The 16,383-nt window shown below is 45.1% G+C and overlaps 1 protein-coding gene across 2 annotated transcripts in view; it reads left to right on the plus strand.

Moving 5' to 3' along the window:
• Positions 1-14,093, plus strand: part of LOC117529755 (transcription factor 4-like) — a 77,086-nt gene extending 62,993 nt beyond the window's left edge. The window contains exons 3-4 of one of the 2 annotated variants that reach the window (XM_034192611.1): positions 12,532-12,587; positions 13,835-14,093. In XM_034192611.1, coding sequence (XP_034048502.1) covers positions 12,532-12,587; positions 13,835-13,921 — 143 coding nt within the window. In that variant the 3' untranslated portion in view covers positions 13,922-14,093. The remainder of the gene's footprint in view (positions 1-12,531; positions 12,588-13,834) is intronic. The other variant, XM_034192610.1, reaches the window with a different exon arrangement.
• The last annotated feature ends 2,290 nt before the right edge of the window (positions 14,094-16,383 follow it).

Consider the following 16,383-nt stretch of genomic DNA (forward strand, 5'->3'; position numbering starts at 1 on the left):
TCCCCGTCAGTACTCTAGCTGCAGCATTTTGAATTAACTGAAGGCTTTTTAGGGAACTTTTAGGACAACCTGATAATAATGAATTACAATAGTCCAGCCTAGAGGAAATAAATGCATGAATTAGTTTTTCAGCATCACTCTGAGACAAGACCTTTCTGATTTTAGAGATATTGCGTAAATGCAAAAAGGCAGTCCTACATATTTGTTTAATATGCGCTTTGAATGACATATCAGATGTCTCCACTCTTCAAGAGCCTCTTTCACCGCAAGGAGTTCTCGATTGCCGACGTCATAGTTCCGTTCGGCCGGGGTCAAGCTGCGGGAAAAATAGGCACACGGGTGAAGGACCTTATCGGTCTTCCCGCTCTGGGAAAGCACAGCTCCTATCCCTGAGTCCGAGGCGTCCACTTCAACCACTAACTGGCGACTAGGATCGGGCTGCACCAGAACGGGTTCAGACGAGAAGCGCCGTTTCAACTCCTTGAACACGGCATCGCAACGATCCGACCAGGTGAAGGGGACTTTTGGTGAGGTCAGGGCTGTCAGGGGGCTAACTACCTGACTGTAGCCCTTAATGAACCTCCTGTAGAAATTTGCAAAGCCGAGGAACTGTTGCAGCTTCCTACGGCTAGTGGGTTGGGGCCAGTCTCTCACCGCCGCAACCTTGGCCGGATCAGGAGCGACGGAGTTGGGGGAGATGATAAACCCCAGGAAGGACAAAGATGTGCGGTGAAACTCACACTTCTCGCCCTTCACAAACAGCCGGTTCTCCAACAACCGCTGCAGGACCTGACGTACATGCCGGACATGAGTCTCAGGATCCGGGGAAAAGATGAGTATATCGTCTAGATATACGAAGACGAATCGGTGCAGGAAATCCCGCAAGACATCATTAACTAATGCTTGGAACGTCGCGGGGGCGTTTGTGAGGCCGAACGGCATGACCAGGTACTCAAAGTGACCTAATGGGGTGTTGAATGCCGTCTTCCATTCGTCTCCCTTCCGGATCTGAACCAGGTGATACGCATTTCTAAGATCCAGCTTAGTAAAGATTTTGGCTCCATGCAGGGGGGTGAACACGGAATCTAATAATGGCAACGGGTATCGGTTGCGAACCGTAATCTCATTCAGCCCCTGTAATCAATACATGGACGAAGTCCGCCATCTTTCTTGCCCACAAAAAAGAAACCTGCCCCCATCGGGGAGGTGGAGTTCCGGATCAGCCCGGCAGCTAATGAGTCCCGGATGTAGGTCTCCATTGATTCGCGCTCAGGTCGTGAGAGGTTGTACAGCCTGCTGGACGGGAACTCAGCGCCTGGAACCAAATCAATGGCACAATCGTACGGACGGTGCGGGGGAAGGGTGAGTGCCAGATCCTTGCTGAAGACGTCAGCAAGATCGTGGTACTCAACCGGCACTGCCGTCAGATTGGGAGGGACTTTGACCTCCTCCTTAGCCTGGGAACCGGGAGGAACCGAGGATCCTAAACACACCCGATGGCAGGTTTCGCTCCACTGAACCACCACCCCAGACGGCCAATCGATCCGGGGATTGTGCTTTAACATCCATGGGATGCCCAAAATCACGCGGGAGGTAGAAGGAGTTACAAAAAACTCAATCTCCTCCCGGTGGTTTCCAGACACCACCAGAGTTACTGGTTGTGTCTTGTGTGTGAGTAAAGGGAGGAGGGTGCCATCTAGTGCCCGCACCTGCAATGGCGAAGGAAGCGCCACCAGAGGGAGCCCTACCTCCTTTGCCCATCTGCTGTCTAGCAGATTCCCTTCTGACCCCGTGTCCACCAGTGCTCGGGCTTGAAGGGTTAAATCCCCGCTCAGGATTGTGACTGGGAGTCGTGTGGCAATTTGTGTGTGTCTCACTTGAATGTCTTGACCCCCCCTTAGCCCAGTCTCTAAGGGCGAGTGTTGACGTTTTGGCCGTTGGGGCAGTCTCTCTGTGTGTGCTCTGTTGAGCTGCAGAGAAAACACTCTCCACGGATCAGCCTCCCCATTTTGGCCCTGTGCGTTTCCCTAACAATGTCAACAGGGGGAGCTGTTGCCCCACAAAGCGCTGCGGCTGTGGAGCGTGGGGAGGGCGGCCCTTTTCGAACCCGGAAGGGAGAGGGGCGGCGCGTATCCGGTCACGTCCTTCGCCTCGCTCCCGACGGCGTTCCTCTAACCGATTGTCTAATCGTATAACGAGATCAATAAGCCCGTCCAAATCCCGCGGTTCGTCCTTAGCCACCAGGTGCTCCTTCAGGACCAACGATAGTCCGTTTACGAAGGCGGCACGGAGGGCAGTGCTATTCCAGCCGGACCTCGCAGCCGCGATGCGGAAGCCGACTGCATAAGCAGCTGCGCTCCGGCGCCCCTGTCTCATTGACAGCAGCACGGCTGAAGCGGTCTCTCCTCTATTTGGGTGATCGAACACTGTTCTGAACTCCCTCACAAACCCATCATATGTCAGAAGGAGCCGTGAATTTTGCTCCCAGAGCGCTGTAGCCCAAGCGCGTGCCTTGCCGCGAAGCAGATTAATCACATAAGCTATCTTGCTAGAATCAGTCGCGTACATGACGGGTCGTTGTGCGAAGACGAGCGAACACTGCATAAGAAAGTCCGCGCATGTCTCCACACAACCCCCGTACGGCTCTGGAGGGCTTATGTATGCTTCAGGGGAAGGTGGGAGGGGTCGTTGAACGACCTGTGGAACGTCACTGTTGCGCACAGGATCGACAGGAGGGGGAGCCGCAGCAGCGCCCTGAGGGCGCGCCTCCACCTGCGCGGCGAGAGCCTCCACCCTGCGGTTAAGGAGGACGTTCTGCTCGGTCATCAGATCCATCCGAGCAGTAAAAGCGGTGAGGTTTCGCTGCAACTCACCGCTCATTCCTCCTGCAGACGCCTGTGCGCCCTGCTCTTCCATTGGCCGTTCAACAGCCGGTTGACGCCCCTCGGGGTCCATGATGTTGGCCGAGATATCCTGTTGGGAAAGTGTAGGTACACGGACCCACAACAGGGGGTGCAAATGAACGGACAATGGAGTAGGTCAAATAACAACACTTTACTGTTGTGAATGGGCACAACAAATACAACAGATTACAACAATAGACAAAAGTCAATTCACAAAAGGTGTCGTGTGGGCAGGCTCGAAGATAGGAGACGTCTGTCCAAAGCAGAACCGGAACCACACGATTTCCTCCGCCACCAGACCCCGGGAATACTGGAGCCGCCAAGTCCCGAATTCCCAGGTGGCCACTGCCTCCGCGTGTCGGACCTGGTACTGCTGGCGAGGAACAAAAAAACAATTAAATGTGGGCGCGTTTGCACCCAGGAATCCGCACGGCAGGAAAACTACCTCCACCTCTCGTTGGAAAAGGAGTCAACTAACAACGCACAAAAGTCACAAAAGATCACTGTCAAACAGTCAGCTGAGTACGTTACCTTCCAGGTAGAACGATATCTCGGCAAAGAGATGGAGACGTCGTCCTGCTGATGTACTCCTGCTGATCGGATGATTGGTAACAGCTGTTGCAGGTGATGCGTGACAGCTGTCACCCTGGCTGCTCCTGTGAGGCGGCTGTGCCCTCTGGTGCCTGGAGCCCGCACTCCAGACAGGGCACCCTCTGGTGGTGGGCCAGCAGTACCTCCTCTTCTGGCGGCCCACACAACAGATATTTCACCTATATGTGTCATTGAGCATCTATTATTCTTCACCTTGGAGAATAATAGAGTTAATCCATGCTCTGCTGATTGTTACTTTTCTGTGGCACTATTAAAACAAACAAACAAAAACTTCTGGTCTGGTGCTGTTTAAAGCCTATGCAAAAAAGTGTCCAAAGGCACAGACATGCAAACCAATTATTGCTATCAAAAATGCTCTTTGTTTCCAGACCAAGTCAGTGACTTCAAAATAAAAAGGATCAAAGTGCACTTAATTTTTATTAAAAAAAAAACATTAACATGCTATAGGTGCTGCAATTAATTAACCTAAATTAATGCATTCTTTTGACAGCCATTATTTAATATATGTATTATAACAACTGCTTGGTCAAAGTACGTTTAGTTTATTACATCTTAATAAGTGTCACAGAAACCTCTTCATCAAAGTGCGTTTAGTTTATTACATTTTAATATGTGTCACAGCAACCTCTTCATCAAAGTGCGTTTAGTTTATTACATTTTAATATGTGTCACAGCAACTGCTTTGCCATGTACATTTAGTTTATTACATCTTAAGTGTCATAGCAACCTCTTCATCAAAGTGCATTTAGTTTATTACATCTTAATACGTGTCACAGCAACCGCTTCGTCAATGTATGTTTAGTTTATAACGTTCCTTAGAGCGCACTTTACGTACCTAGCTTAAGGTCGTGTGAAGGTTGTCGCTCACGGCTAACGGCTGTTATGATTTAAATATGTAACACTCAAGTACACTTTAATGAGTCAGCTGATCAACAAACCACATCTGATCTGGTTTAAGGAATGGACACGCCCTCTGTAGGATGGGCTAACATCTCAGTTTAATAAAGGAAGCTATGAAGTGAAGAGGTAAGGAACAAAGGATTAGCCACTTGTCCATCGCTGGCGAGGGGAAAAGCAGAAGAAGAAAACATGGAGGGCAGTTTTGTATTTTCACTGCTAATTAAGAGCAGATGTTGAGGTACAAATCTCCAAGTTGCTTGAATGCAGCTCAACTGTTTCCTGATTTACTTTCTGGGCTTTTATTTATCTATTTTTTGGTTCTGGATTTTTTGGGAGCAAGAGACGGACGTTTTCCCTCTCTCTCCCTCTGTGTGTGTGTGTGTGTGTGTGTGTGTGTGTGTGTGTGTGTGTGTGTGTGTGTGTGTGTGTGTGTGTGTGTGTGTGTGTGTAATTAAGTCTCTCTCGTGCCTGCGGTCGCGTCAGCTTTAAGGTGGCAGGTGTCTCTGAGATAGTTTTATAATTCCTGCAAACACCAAACGCTCCGCGGAGACAAAACAACCGGAATTGAGTCGTCAGACCCAAAATCTCTCTCAAACACGTCTGTCTGTCTTTATTTGAACTTCGGCTGAATCTTTGACAGGTTGTTGAGAAATAAGACGTGACGCAGATGTTTGCCTCTGGGGATCCCCCCCCCCTTTTTTTTTTTTACTATTTTGAGGTGAAACACCTTTAACTGTAAATTTGTCAGTGTTGTCCTCTGTGGAATAAACGTTATTGTCTTATTTCCAGCAAGACCTGTCTGAAGATGAAATGATCCTAAAAGACAATTAACAAGCTTTTTTTTTTGATGCAGTAAATCAGAACAAACTTAACAGAAAAATTCTGATGTTTTAACATGATTGCTTTTTGAACACCACTTTAGTCTGCACAGATGTTTACGAGAGCCGATATGGATTTGTTTTCTGGTCCTAAGCCAACATTAGGGAGTAAAACATTTACGGTGCTGATATCTGCCAATGCATAAATACAAATGGCAATGATTTCAAATGTTTTTTTATCAGCCTCTGATGACAAAGAACGCTAATTGAGGCTTCATGATTTGCAGTTCAAACATTAACTTTATGATGAATAAATATAAACAACCAACCAACGTCACTCGGATTGGCAGTCATGGTGTCGCATCACTCAGCATTTGTATCAAATTAACTTCTCGTCTGTTTTGGCCCTGCCTAGCTGGGAGCGTAGTGACCACTCATCTTTTGTAACTGTAACATCCATTCTGTTTGAAAATGAAAGACAGCTGGTTGCTTTGCATCTGTCTCTTGTAGCTAATGTGACTGAGGCGTGATAGGGGTCCTAGCCATGCTTGACAGTATTGTAAACAATGCCGCTAGTGCCGGCTTCTGGTCAACCTATGTAATCATGCCATTATGCAGGTTGATCATTATGTAGATTGACCCAGGGGAGTGGTTAAAGTGGTGGGCTTGTGACCAGAAGATCCTCTGTTCAAATCCCAGTCAGACTGAGACATCACTCAGGGCCCTTGGTGCCAGGTCCTTAATCCCCACGTTTCTTCTGTTGTGTAGTGACTGGGTGAATGTGCATCATCTCTGTAAAGCACTTTGGCCATGAAAGCACTATATAAATACAGTCTATCATTTTCAAAAGCAAAGTGGGTTTTTTTTCGTCTGTAAAATCAGTTGAAGTTCAAATAAGAATTTTAATATCAGCAAAAATAACAGCAACACCCATACGAGGTCTGTTAGAAAAGTATCAGACCTTTTTATTTTTTGCAAAAACCATATGGATTTGAATCAAGTGTGATTGCATCAGCCAAGCTTGAACCTTCGCGCGCATGCGTGAGTTTTTTCACGCCTGTTGGCTGCGTCATTCGCCTGTGAGCAGGCTTTGTGTGAGCAGTGGTCCACCCCCCTCGTTGGATTTTTATTGCGAGTAAAATGTCAGAATGATTTGGAGCTTTGCTGCATCAAATTTTTCCAGAAACTGTGAGAGACAGCCAGGTGGACACCAGTCGGAAAATCCAGATGGCTTTCAGGGATGATTTTATGGGGATCACACAGATTAAGGAGTGTTACAGCCAGTTTAAAGACTGCCCACAGCGGCTGAGAGCGCACCATGCTCCGAGCGCCGATCGACAGGCTGAAACGACCAGATCATTTCCAAAGTGAAGGCTGTGTTGATCCTGGACGTCGTCTGACTACCACAGAAATGGCAGAAGACGTGGACATCAGCACTTTTTCGGCACATTCCACTGTTACAGGAGTTTTTTTCATGGAAAGAGGAGCGGAGGGATGCATCACCGTGCCGCTCATGGCGCGGCACAAACCACCTCCGTGTTGGTCTCACAGGGCGGCTTTCAGATGGCTCAGGCGGTTTGCGGTGGCTTTTCAGTCGTGTGACTATCCGAGAAATTGTGCATGAGCTGGACATGCCCCAACATGTCCTGTGAGGCTTCATCACGGCGTTGCTTTGCGCCATGCGGAAACGTCCCGACACGCGGAATTCCTCCGCACGTCTGTCTCAGTGTGCCGAAAAGGTGCTGATGTCCACGTCTTCCGCAATTTCTGTGCTAGTCAGACGACGTCCTGGTTCAACACAGCGTCCAGTTTAGAAATGAACGGCACATTCCACTGTTACAGGAGTTTTTGTCATGGAAAGAGGAGCGGAGGAGTTCCACGAGTCGCGGCGGATCCGAATGGCGCAAAGCAACGCCGTGATGAAGCCTTACAGGACATGTTGGGGCATGTCCAGCTCATACATAATTTCTCGGATAGTCACACGACTGAAAAGCCACTGAAAGCCGTCTGAGCCATCTGAAAGCCGTCCTGTGAGACCAACACGGAGGTGGTTTTGTGCCGCACCATGAGCGGCACGGTGGCGCATCCCTCCGCTCCTCTTTCCATGAGGCCAAGTTTACAACTCGAATTGTAATTTTTCTAAGTCTGAAAACATTGTTTTCCCGAGTACAATCAAGCGCAGCAATAATCCTGAGTGTGTCCTCAGCACATATAGCTGAGTAGGGGCAGAGCCTCTCACTTCTTCCCAATGAATTCTGGTGTTCCTCAGGGATGTGTTGTGGCTCCTACCTGGACTGGGTGTTCCGTCAGGTTGTGGAAACCAGCATCTTAGGTGTCTGTTGCTGAGGAAAGGTTTAGTGTCCTCAACTTCATGGGCAATTCTGTGATCTTTGTGGAATCAATGGATCCTCCGATTGTGGCACTTGAGAAGCATCATGGTGGAGCAGATGAGTGTTCTTAAAAAAAAAAAGATGTGAAATTTCAGTTTGCGAGAAGGCACATGGGAGACTTGAGCCTAGATTTGATCTCTTTTCTGTTCCACTCGACTGTGAGCGCTTAAAGTTGCACTTTGCACAGTTTTTCTTGGTGGCTTGCCTCACTGGTCTACTTCTTGTGTTGTGGCTCCCTTTTTGATAACTGCTTCCTCTAGTCAGATTTACTGTACAGTGCCACACTGTATTTTTTAATGTTTGATTGAAATCAAATCCAAGAAAATGTTTGTGTCCGTTCCATGATGTGTCCAAAGAAAACTGGCTGTAAAAGTGATGTTTTAGTCGAAATTTGTACCAGTAACTGTGTCACACAAACACTTTATGTCAGATTGTTTTATTATTAGACGGTTCATTTGCGCTCATTTCTAAATGTTGTATTTGTCTTTAAAATTGGCAGTTAGTCTGAGCAGGACGGTGGAACGAACGGTTAACTGTTGAAGCTCAGATCTTATTTGTGTTTACAAAGGAGCTTCCCAGCAGCAGCTTTCATGTGTGTTGTCGTCACTTTGTAAAAGTTTGACAGACACCTGCTGCGCTTTTTGCTTCCTGGTAGAATTTTTGCCGCTTTTGTTGGTGAAGGTGTGCAGAGATCTAAGCCGCAGTTGGCACGGCTTCACATGGGCCTGTGTGCAGAGACGAGGGGTTTGTCTTGCACAAAACAACACGAGGAAAAAAAAAAGGAGCGCTCTTCTTATTATCAATATTAATCTCCCTTTTTGGAAAGGCATCTGTGGACTGGCTGCCTTTAAAACAACAAAACGCTGGTGATTGAAGAAAGCCATGTTTGAACTTGTTAATGTTTTTCTCTCTGTCTTCATTTTGCCATTAGCTGTCCAAGCTGTTATGTGTTTTTTCAGCTTTAATGGGATTTTTTTTAAAACAAAGGAACAGAGAAACAAGAAACATTCAGAAAAAAAGGCTGAAAAAACTTGCAATTTTTTTTGTGTGTGTGTGTGTGCGTGCATATTTGTGTGCACACACATTTGTCAGGTAGTTGTGTAAGGGTGTGTGTGTAAGAGTTTTTGTTCCTGTGGGCTCTACCGTAGTGCACTGTAAAACTACAACTTATATGTTTTATATACTTTTATTGATATTGTTATGATGAAAATTTTACTACTGTTCAAAGCTAATTTGGGAGAATTTGGGGGGGGAGGAGTATTTGTGCATATGTCTCATAGGGTTTTATGCATTTTTAGTTTATTTTTCCTTGGTTTTGTTTTGACATTGTGACAAGTGTGCACAGTGTTCAATGTACGGTTTAATATGCTTAACAAACTGTGCTTTGACTTTTACCTTAAAAAGTAGCAGAGCTGCCTACCGTCCTGCATTGGGCGGTATTTACCCCATGTCCCATGTCCCCCATGAGTGTGTGTGGGACGGCAATTAGTCCTGCAGTTGTGCGGGTCCGGGCACACCCCTGGACCTCCTAGTTATGCTTCACGCTGTTGGCGCTCGTGGCCACGCATGGGTGTCCCAGGGTGCACATAACTGGCACTCATGGTACTTGTGCATGCTAAAAACAAATGATGCATAGCAGAAACACAAGGGAAGCGCTTCATAAGAGGAAAGCAATGACAGAAAAGTGTTGATAGTAAAACCAATGATGGGAAAAGTGTTTCACTCTTATGTGCACCCCTGCGCACTGGTACATTCAAATGTTAGCAGGTTTGAAGTACTGCAGGCAATGCATCTCGGTACTTCCATGCAGTCAGGAGAGTTTAAAATCGTTCTCTGTCACCTTTTGCCAACAACAAACGAAAACATTTTTACACATTTTAAAAGGCAATGGGCAATCCACTCTGATTGGTTGAATTTGTAGTACCCCCACATCACTGGTGCAACATGCCATGAGTAATGTGGAACACATTATCCAGTATCTTTGCACACAGCGCTCTAGTTTGCACTGAGATTTGGCAACATGTTAATAATGTGTGCCCACGTTCAAGATAGGGCCCTTTGTGAAAATCCAAAAGCATTTTTATCCAAACCCCTTCAATGTGTCACCACTCTGTAGGTGACTGTATGACATCACACAGCAACTCATTTCCAGTTGTGAGGTTCAAGTGCTCACATTGAGAAAAACAAACTGTATTTAGGACGGCAGAAGCTTTTGATCTTGATCATACTTTGTGGGTTCTGAAGTGTTGATTCACGATTACACAAAACTGTCCAATGAATAAGTTGCCTGGCAGTCATGTGACATTGTTTCCATCTCTTGGTTCTTGCGTAACAAAATGGTAGCATCAAAGCAGAGTGAAAAATGCTACAATGTAAACTTTTTTTCCCAGCTAAACCAAGCTAGTAAGTCTGAGTTAATTGGTCAAAATTAGCAGAAACCTAGTTAAACTAAGTGTGTGTGCTGGTTAAAGTTGAGTAACGTGTGCCGGGCTGCAGTTGTTACAGCGTTCTGGTTATGTGTAAGGGTACTGAGAGTAAACTTACTCACATCCAGATGTTCTAATTATAGAACGGCTCTGCTGCCTAATGACAGGAAACACGGGCGCGTTCGTGTTCATGCACAAATAATTCACTGACAGACACGCTGAGGGCGCAAACATGAATGAAATTCTGTCATTAACCTCCTGACCTCTGATTCCTCCTTTAATTTCCCCTGAAAGTACCTTTTTATATGTTGACAAAAGTATTTTCACGTCGTCAGCGTTTCACTGAAGCTGTAAAACTTCGGCTGCAGCTCACACTTATTGATAAGAATCAGTCAATCAGTGATTCCTGAAGGTTGAAGAATCAATTATTTCATTTGTGAAAACTCAGAAAATTGAGAAAATACAAAAACAATTTCATAAAACCAAAGATGACCCTCAGGATTTGAAATTGGTATTTAAAACCGTCTTTCTCAATATTTGAATTTCTGAAATTATGATCTTAAAATCTGTGACAGAAGTGGAAGAAAGGAAAAGAGGAATGGTGAAGGTATAAAGAGGGATGAGTAGGAGATAAGGAAGGAAGAAAAGGGGTAAAGAGAGGAGGATCTCAGGGATTACAGCGTGTTAATCTGTAAGAAGCTTTAAAGATGAAGATAGAGAGATGTAATATGTAATCTGACTCTTAATTTGACCTGAAACTCTCTCTCTCTCTCTCTCTCCCTCCCTCCCTCCCCCCTCTGTGTGTGTGTGTGTGTGTGTGTGTGTGTGTGCTGGTATTTATCTTGTTGTGGGGGCTCACGCCCCATTGATTATTTTCATTTTCTGATTTTGGCTCAGCGTTCCATAAACAGTTTTGATTTGTTGTACGCTCACTGGCCACTTTATTAGGTACACCTTGCTAGTACTGCATTTTCCTTCAGAACTGCCTTAATTCTTCATGGCATAGATTCAAACAGGTGTTGGAAACAATCCTCAGAGATGTTGGTCCATATTGACATGATGGCATCACGCAGTCGCACTTCAGCAGTTTCTGAAATACTCAGACCAGGTAGACAGAAGCCTCTCCAGTCACAGCCACTGTTCTCGTGAGTCCTTTGGAGTTGACGCAGGTGTTTTGGTGGCTTCCCTCATTAGACTGCTTCATGCATACTCGCTCAGTTTTTGACACGTTTATCTCACACCATTTTTACTCTTTTATTCGGACTTAAAAAATTAAATGTAATAATAAACCGATATATGCATATATGTGAGAGGGGGTGTGGCCTATCACCTGAACTTCATCAGAAACAGAAATCATTCTATCAGAATTAAACTTCGCCAAGTGTGGCTTCGCCGTCGCACGCCTGTTTTTGTCCTCATAGGCCCACATGCACATACACACATGCACGCGGGCTAAGTGTATTAATAGGAGTCTGTTTTGTGTCGGGCACGTTTTAATAGGATCACGGAGAGAGAGACATGGAGCTGTCTGTCAGTCTAAATTCATTAACTGATGATAGATAGAGAGGGGGAGACCGGGGGATAGAGGGGGAGGTTTTGAGCTTCTAAAAGTGGACTTTTGTATAAATTGTGTGTGGTGTAATTTCTCGCCCTCAGTCGCAGGTCTTATCAGGTGCAGGACACATGGGTGCCTCCTTCTCTTCTCCTGCTCACCCACCTTTATGTTCCGCTCCTCCTCCTCCTCTTTCTATTCCAATCTCTCTCCTCAATGCTGAGGAGGCCTTCTTTAATTGATCTCCTCCTGCTACTCATCTTCCTCTTCACCTCCTTTTCTTCGGCCTCTAAACTTCATCTCATCTCCTCTTTCCTTGGTTCTTCTCTTTCCACCTCTCCTCATTTTCTGTCATCCCTCCTTGTTTCCTTCCCTCATCTTCTTCTCCTGCTTTTCATTTCTTCTCCTCTGCCTTTTAATGTGTCTTTACACCTCTCTCTCTCTCTTTTCCTCTGTCCTTGTTTCCTCTCCTTTAAAATACCCTTTTCCTTCAGTAAATGCTAAGTTAATTTTTATGTGGATCCCAGTAATCATCATTTGGGACTTGTCTTGTCCCAGAGGGCTTGTCTTATTGATCAGCTGGACGTCTGTCGTTTGTTCATCTGTATCATCACGTTTAAAACAGTGACCATCAGTGTTTACCTCATCATTAAAATGTTTATTTAAATTGCTTTGTCTCTCTCTTGCTCTCTGTCTGTCTTTGTCTCCCTTTTGTCTATGTCTGTCTGGCTCTCTGTTTGTCTCTGTGTCTATTTATCTGTGTCTTTGTCTCTGTCCATCTCTCTCTCTCTCTCTCTCTCTCTCTCTCTCTCTCTCTCTCTGTCCATCTCTGTCTGTATCTCTCTCTCTCCCTGTCTCTCCTGCTGTCCCCCTCTCTGTCTGTCTCTGATTCTCTCTTTATGTCTCTCTGTCTGTCTGTCTCTCTCTCAGATATGGAGGAGAGGACGGGTGCGGCGTCATGGGGAAGTGGAAGTCGTTCTTCAAAGGTAATGTTCCTGTAATAACACATTTATTACCTTGAAGTCATAACTACTGCGAATCAAGGTATTAATACAGTTTCTCTGAGTAATCCCATGTCATCAGGAGCACTGTGAGATTTAGTCTGGAATACAATCATATTCAGTGAACCTTTTTAAAGATTTCAGGACAGAATCTGTTCATGATCCTGGCTGGATCAGATCAGGATTACACCAGGATGACAGCATGATCATATGGACCAGAACAAGATCGCCAGTAACAGATCTGGATCTGGTCTGACTTGAAACTCGATGATGTTCAGTTCATCATTGCATAAAAATCCATTAAGGGTCATGAAGAAATAGGATTAGGATTAAATTTAAAACATCAGATCTGGGTTCACTTAGAATCAGGCAAGTATTCCAAATGGAGGAAAATAATAAAATAATAATTATAAAGCCTTTATTGTCATTATTCATACTGTATAGTGGTCAAAATGTGTCCTCTGCATTTAACCCATCCTAATTACAGTTAGACACAATCCAACCACTAGGAGCAGTGGGCAGCCACAGTCTGGCGCCCGCGGACCAACTCCAAATGTAGAGACGCTGCCTTGGTCAGGGGCAGAGAAAGGAGCAGACCCTAAATAAGTATGTTTTTGATTGTGGGAGGAAACCGGAGTGCCCAGAGGAAGCCCACGCAGACACGGGGAGAACATGCAAACCCCACACAGAAAGAGCAGGAAGAGATCCCACAACCTTGCTGTGAGGCATTAGTGCTAACCACTAATCCACCGTGTTGGATTAAAATTAGAATTAGATTGACTTTAAATTAAAATGTGATCAGATCTAATTGATATTACTGTCAGACTGGAATCACATCAGGAGCTGATTGGGATCATATTGTTATTAAAAGAGTAGAATCAGATCAGGATCATGTTAGAATCGCAATAGGATCACATGAGGATCAGGATCAGAATTAGTTAGGGTCATGATCAACAGGTTAAAATCAGTTTTGGATACTTTTCAGAGTGAAGTCAGACTGTGATTAAGATTTGCATCAAGATCAGAATGAAATCAAACACTACTGAGAAAAAAAATCTGGATCATACTGGATGAGAGTGAGATCGAATTGAAATCAATCTGGTTTTAACTGGGGTTCAGATTATGATTAGATTAAGATTAGAACTCAGTAGTATGAATACTGCAGTTAGTACTTGTGTTGCTGTCAGTACTACGACTGTCAGTGACTGGTGTATTTGTGTTTGTGTCTTCAGAGTTTTGTGGAGGGGTCCCAGTACATGACATCACATGACAGCCTCTCGCCACCGTACCCTAACTCCAGGCTAGGAGGTAAACAATGACTCTGTTTTGTTTTGTTTTTTTGCTATTGACTATTTTTTGTTTTTATTTATTTTTTAAATATATGTTTGAGACTGGCTTTGAAAAGCTGGAGCAGATTGGTCATCTGGCATCTTTGTCTCTCGGCCCGTTGTGTGCTCATTTACCCATGATGCTCTCTGCCTCTGGCCCTCTGCGATGTGGTGCCAGTTGTGAGCAAATGTCCGCTGACACAGATAATCTGCCTCAGATGTACTCGTGCAGAAGCAGTGTGTAATTAGCTTTGACTGGTGATTCACATACGGAGAACGTTGGCTGTATTCATGAATTTTCACTTCTTAAAACTTGTGAACCGCCACTGTTTCGGAGTGAGTGGGCATTTGTGAAGCCGCTACATGACTCGCCGTCCTGGTCATGCTAACGATCTGAGCAAGTTCACCTACTCATTGAGCTCAGCTGCGGTTAAGTATAACCTTTTAACTTGTCAGTCACACTTTATCTTTCTGACGTATGTGCTGTCCTAACCAGAGACAGCTGATGAAATAAATTCTGTACTTTGGTGTGTACAAATAGATTGACAGAAAAAACAAACATACGAGGTCTGTCAATAAAGTATAGGTCCTTTTTATTTTTTTCAAAAACTATATGGATTTCATTCATATGTTTTTACGTCAGACATGCTTGAACCCTCGTGCGCATGCGTGAGTTTTTCCACGCCTGTCGGTGACGTCATCCGCCTGTGAGCACGCCTTGTGGGAGGAGTCGTCCAGCCCCTCGTCGGAATTCCTTTGTCTGAGAAGTTGCTGAGAGACTGGCGCTTTGTTTGATCAAAATTTTTTCTAAACCTGTGAGGCACATCGAAGTGGACACGGTTCAAAAAATTAAGCTGGTTTTCGGTGAAAATTTTAACGGCTGATGAGAGATTTTGAGGTGATACTGTGGCTTTAAGGACTTCCCACGGAGCGAGACGTGGTGCAGCGGTCCCAGGCGCCGTCGTCAGCCTGTTTCAAGCTGAAAACCTCCACATTTCAGGCTCTATTGATCCAGGACGTCGTGAGAGAACAGAGAAGTTTCAGAAGTCGGTTTCAGCATTTTATCCGGATATTCCACTGTTAAAGGAGATTTTTTTAATGAAAGACGTGCGGACGGATTGCAGCGTCGGCTCGCAGCCACCGCGACGCTCCGCCACAGGAAAAACACCTCTGTTGGAAGCCTTAAGGACAAGTTGGAACATGCCCAACTGTTAAACAATTTCTCATATACTCACTCCACTGAAAGCCATCAAAAGCCGCCTGGATTTTACAAATGGTTATCAACACGGAGGTGTTTTTCCTGTGCCGCCGCACCGCGCCGGCTGCGTCCCGACGCGCAGACCCGTCCACACGTCTTTCATTAAAAAAATCTCCTTTAACAGTGGAATATCCGGATAAAATGCTGAAACCGACTTCTTCTGAAACTTCTCTGTTCTCTCATGACGTCCTGGATCAATAGAGTCTGAAATGTGGAGGTTTTCAGCTTGAAACAGGCTGATGACGGCGCCTGGGAGTGCTGCACGATGTCTCGCTCCGTGGGAAGTCCTTAAAGCGACAGTATCACCTCAAAATCTCTCATCAGCCGTTAAAATTTTCACCAAAAACCAGCTTAATTTTTCAAACCGTGTCCACTTCGATGTGCCTCACATGTTAGAAAAAATTTTGATCAAAACAAAGCGCCAGTCTCTCAGCAACTTCTCAGACAAAGGAATTCCGACGAGGGGCTGGACGACTCCTCCCACAAGGCGTGCTCACAGGCGGATGACGTCACCGACAGGCGTGGAAAAACTCACGCATGCGCACGAGGGTTCAAGCATGTCTGACGTAAAAACATATGAATGAAATCCATATAGTTTTTGAAAAAAATAAAAAGGACCTATACTTTATTGACAGCCCTTGTATATTGGAGGCCGGCTGTGATACAGACAGAATTTTGTGAGTTAGCCAGTTGCTAATTGCATTTGGCTAGCTTCCTTATTTTAGCCTGCTAACTTCATTAGTCAAAAAAGCAGTGGTGCACATGGATATTTAGTGTGTTTATTGAAATGTGAGTTTTGTTATATGTTAAACAGTTGAGTCGTGGATCATATGAAAACTTTCTTTCCTTGTAATTCTTCTTCCTGCTGAGAAATTGTGATCTGATATGATTTCAGGCCATTTGCAGACCAATAAATCAAATTTATGTTGATAGATTTTTTTTAAGTAAACTGGCTGTTATACAGTTAACCTTAAAAAAAGAAAAGATCATTAGCCTAATTAATGGTGTTAATAATGACAAGGTAGAGGATATAAAAAATATAGAAGCTAAGTGGCTGAAGGTGAAGTGTGTGTTGGTCTCAGATGATCCATTGTGTTGGCGATGTGTTGTGACAGTGTTGTGATTGTGAACGTCCACCGCGGCAGCCGACACCACGACAGGAAGCCGAGTCAGAAATGGAAATATTGCTCTTCAT

The sequence above is a fragment of the Thalassophryne amazonica genome, chromosome 17 (genome assembly GCF_902500255.1).
Source record: "Thalassophryne amazonica chromosome 17, fThaAma1.1, whole genome shotgun sequence".
In the NCBI taxonomy this organism is placed as follows: domain Eukaryota; kingdom Metazoa; phylum Chordata; class Actinopteri; order Batrachoidiformes; family Batrachoididae; genus Thalassophryne; species Thalassophryne amazonica.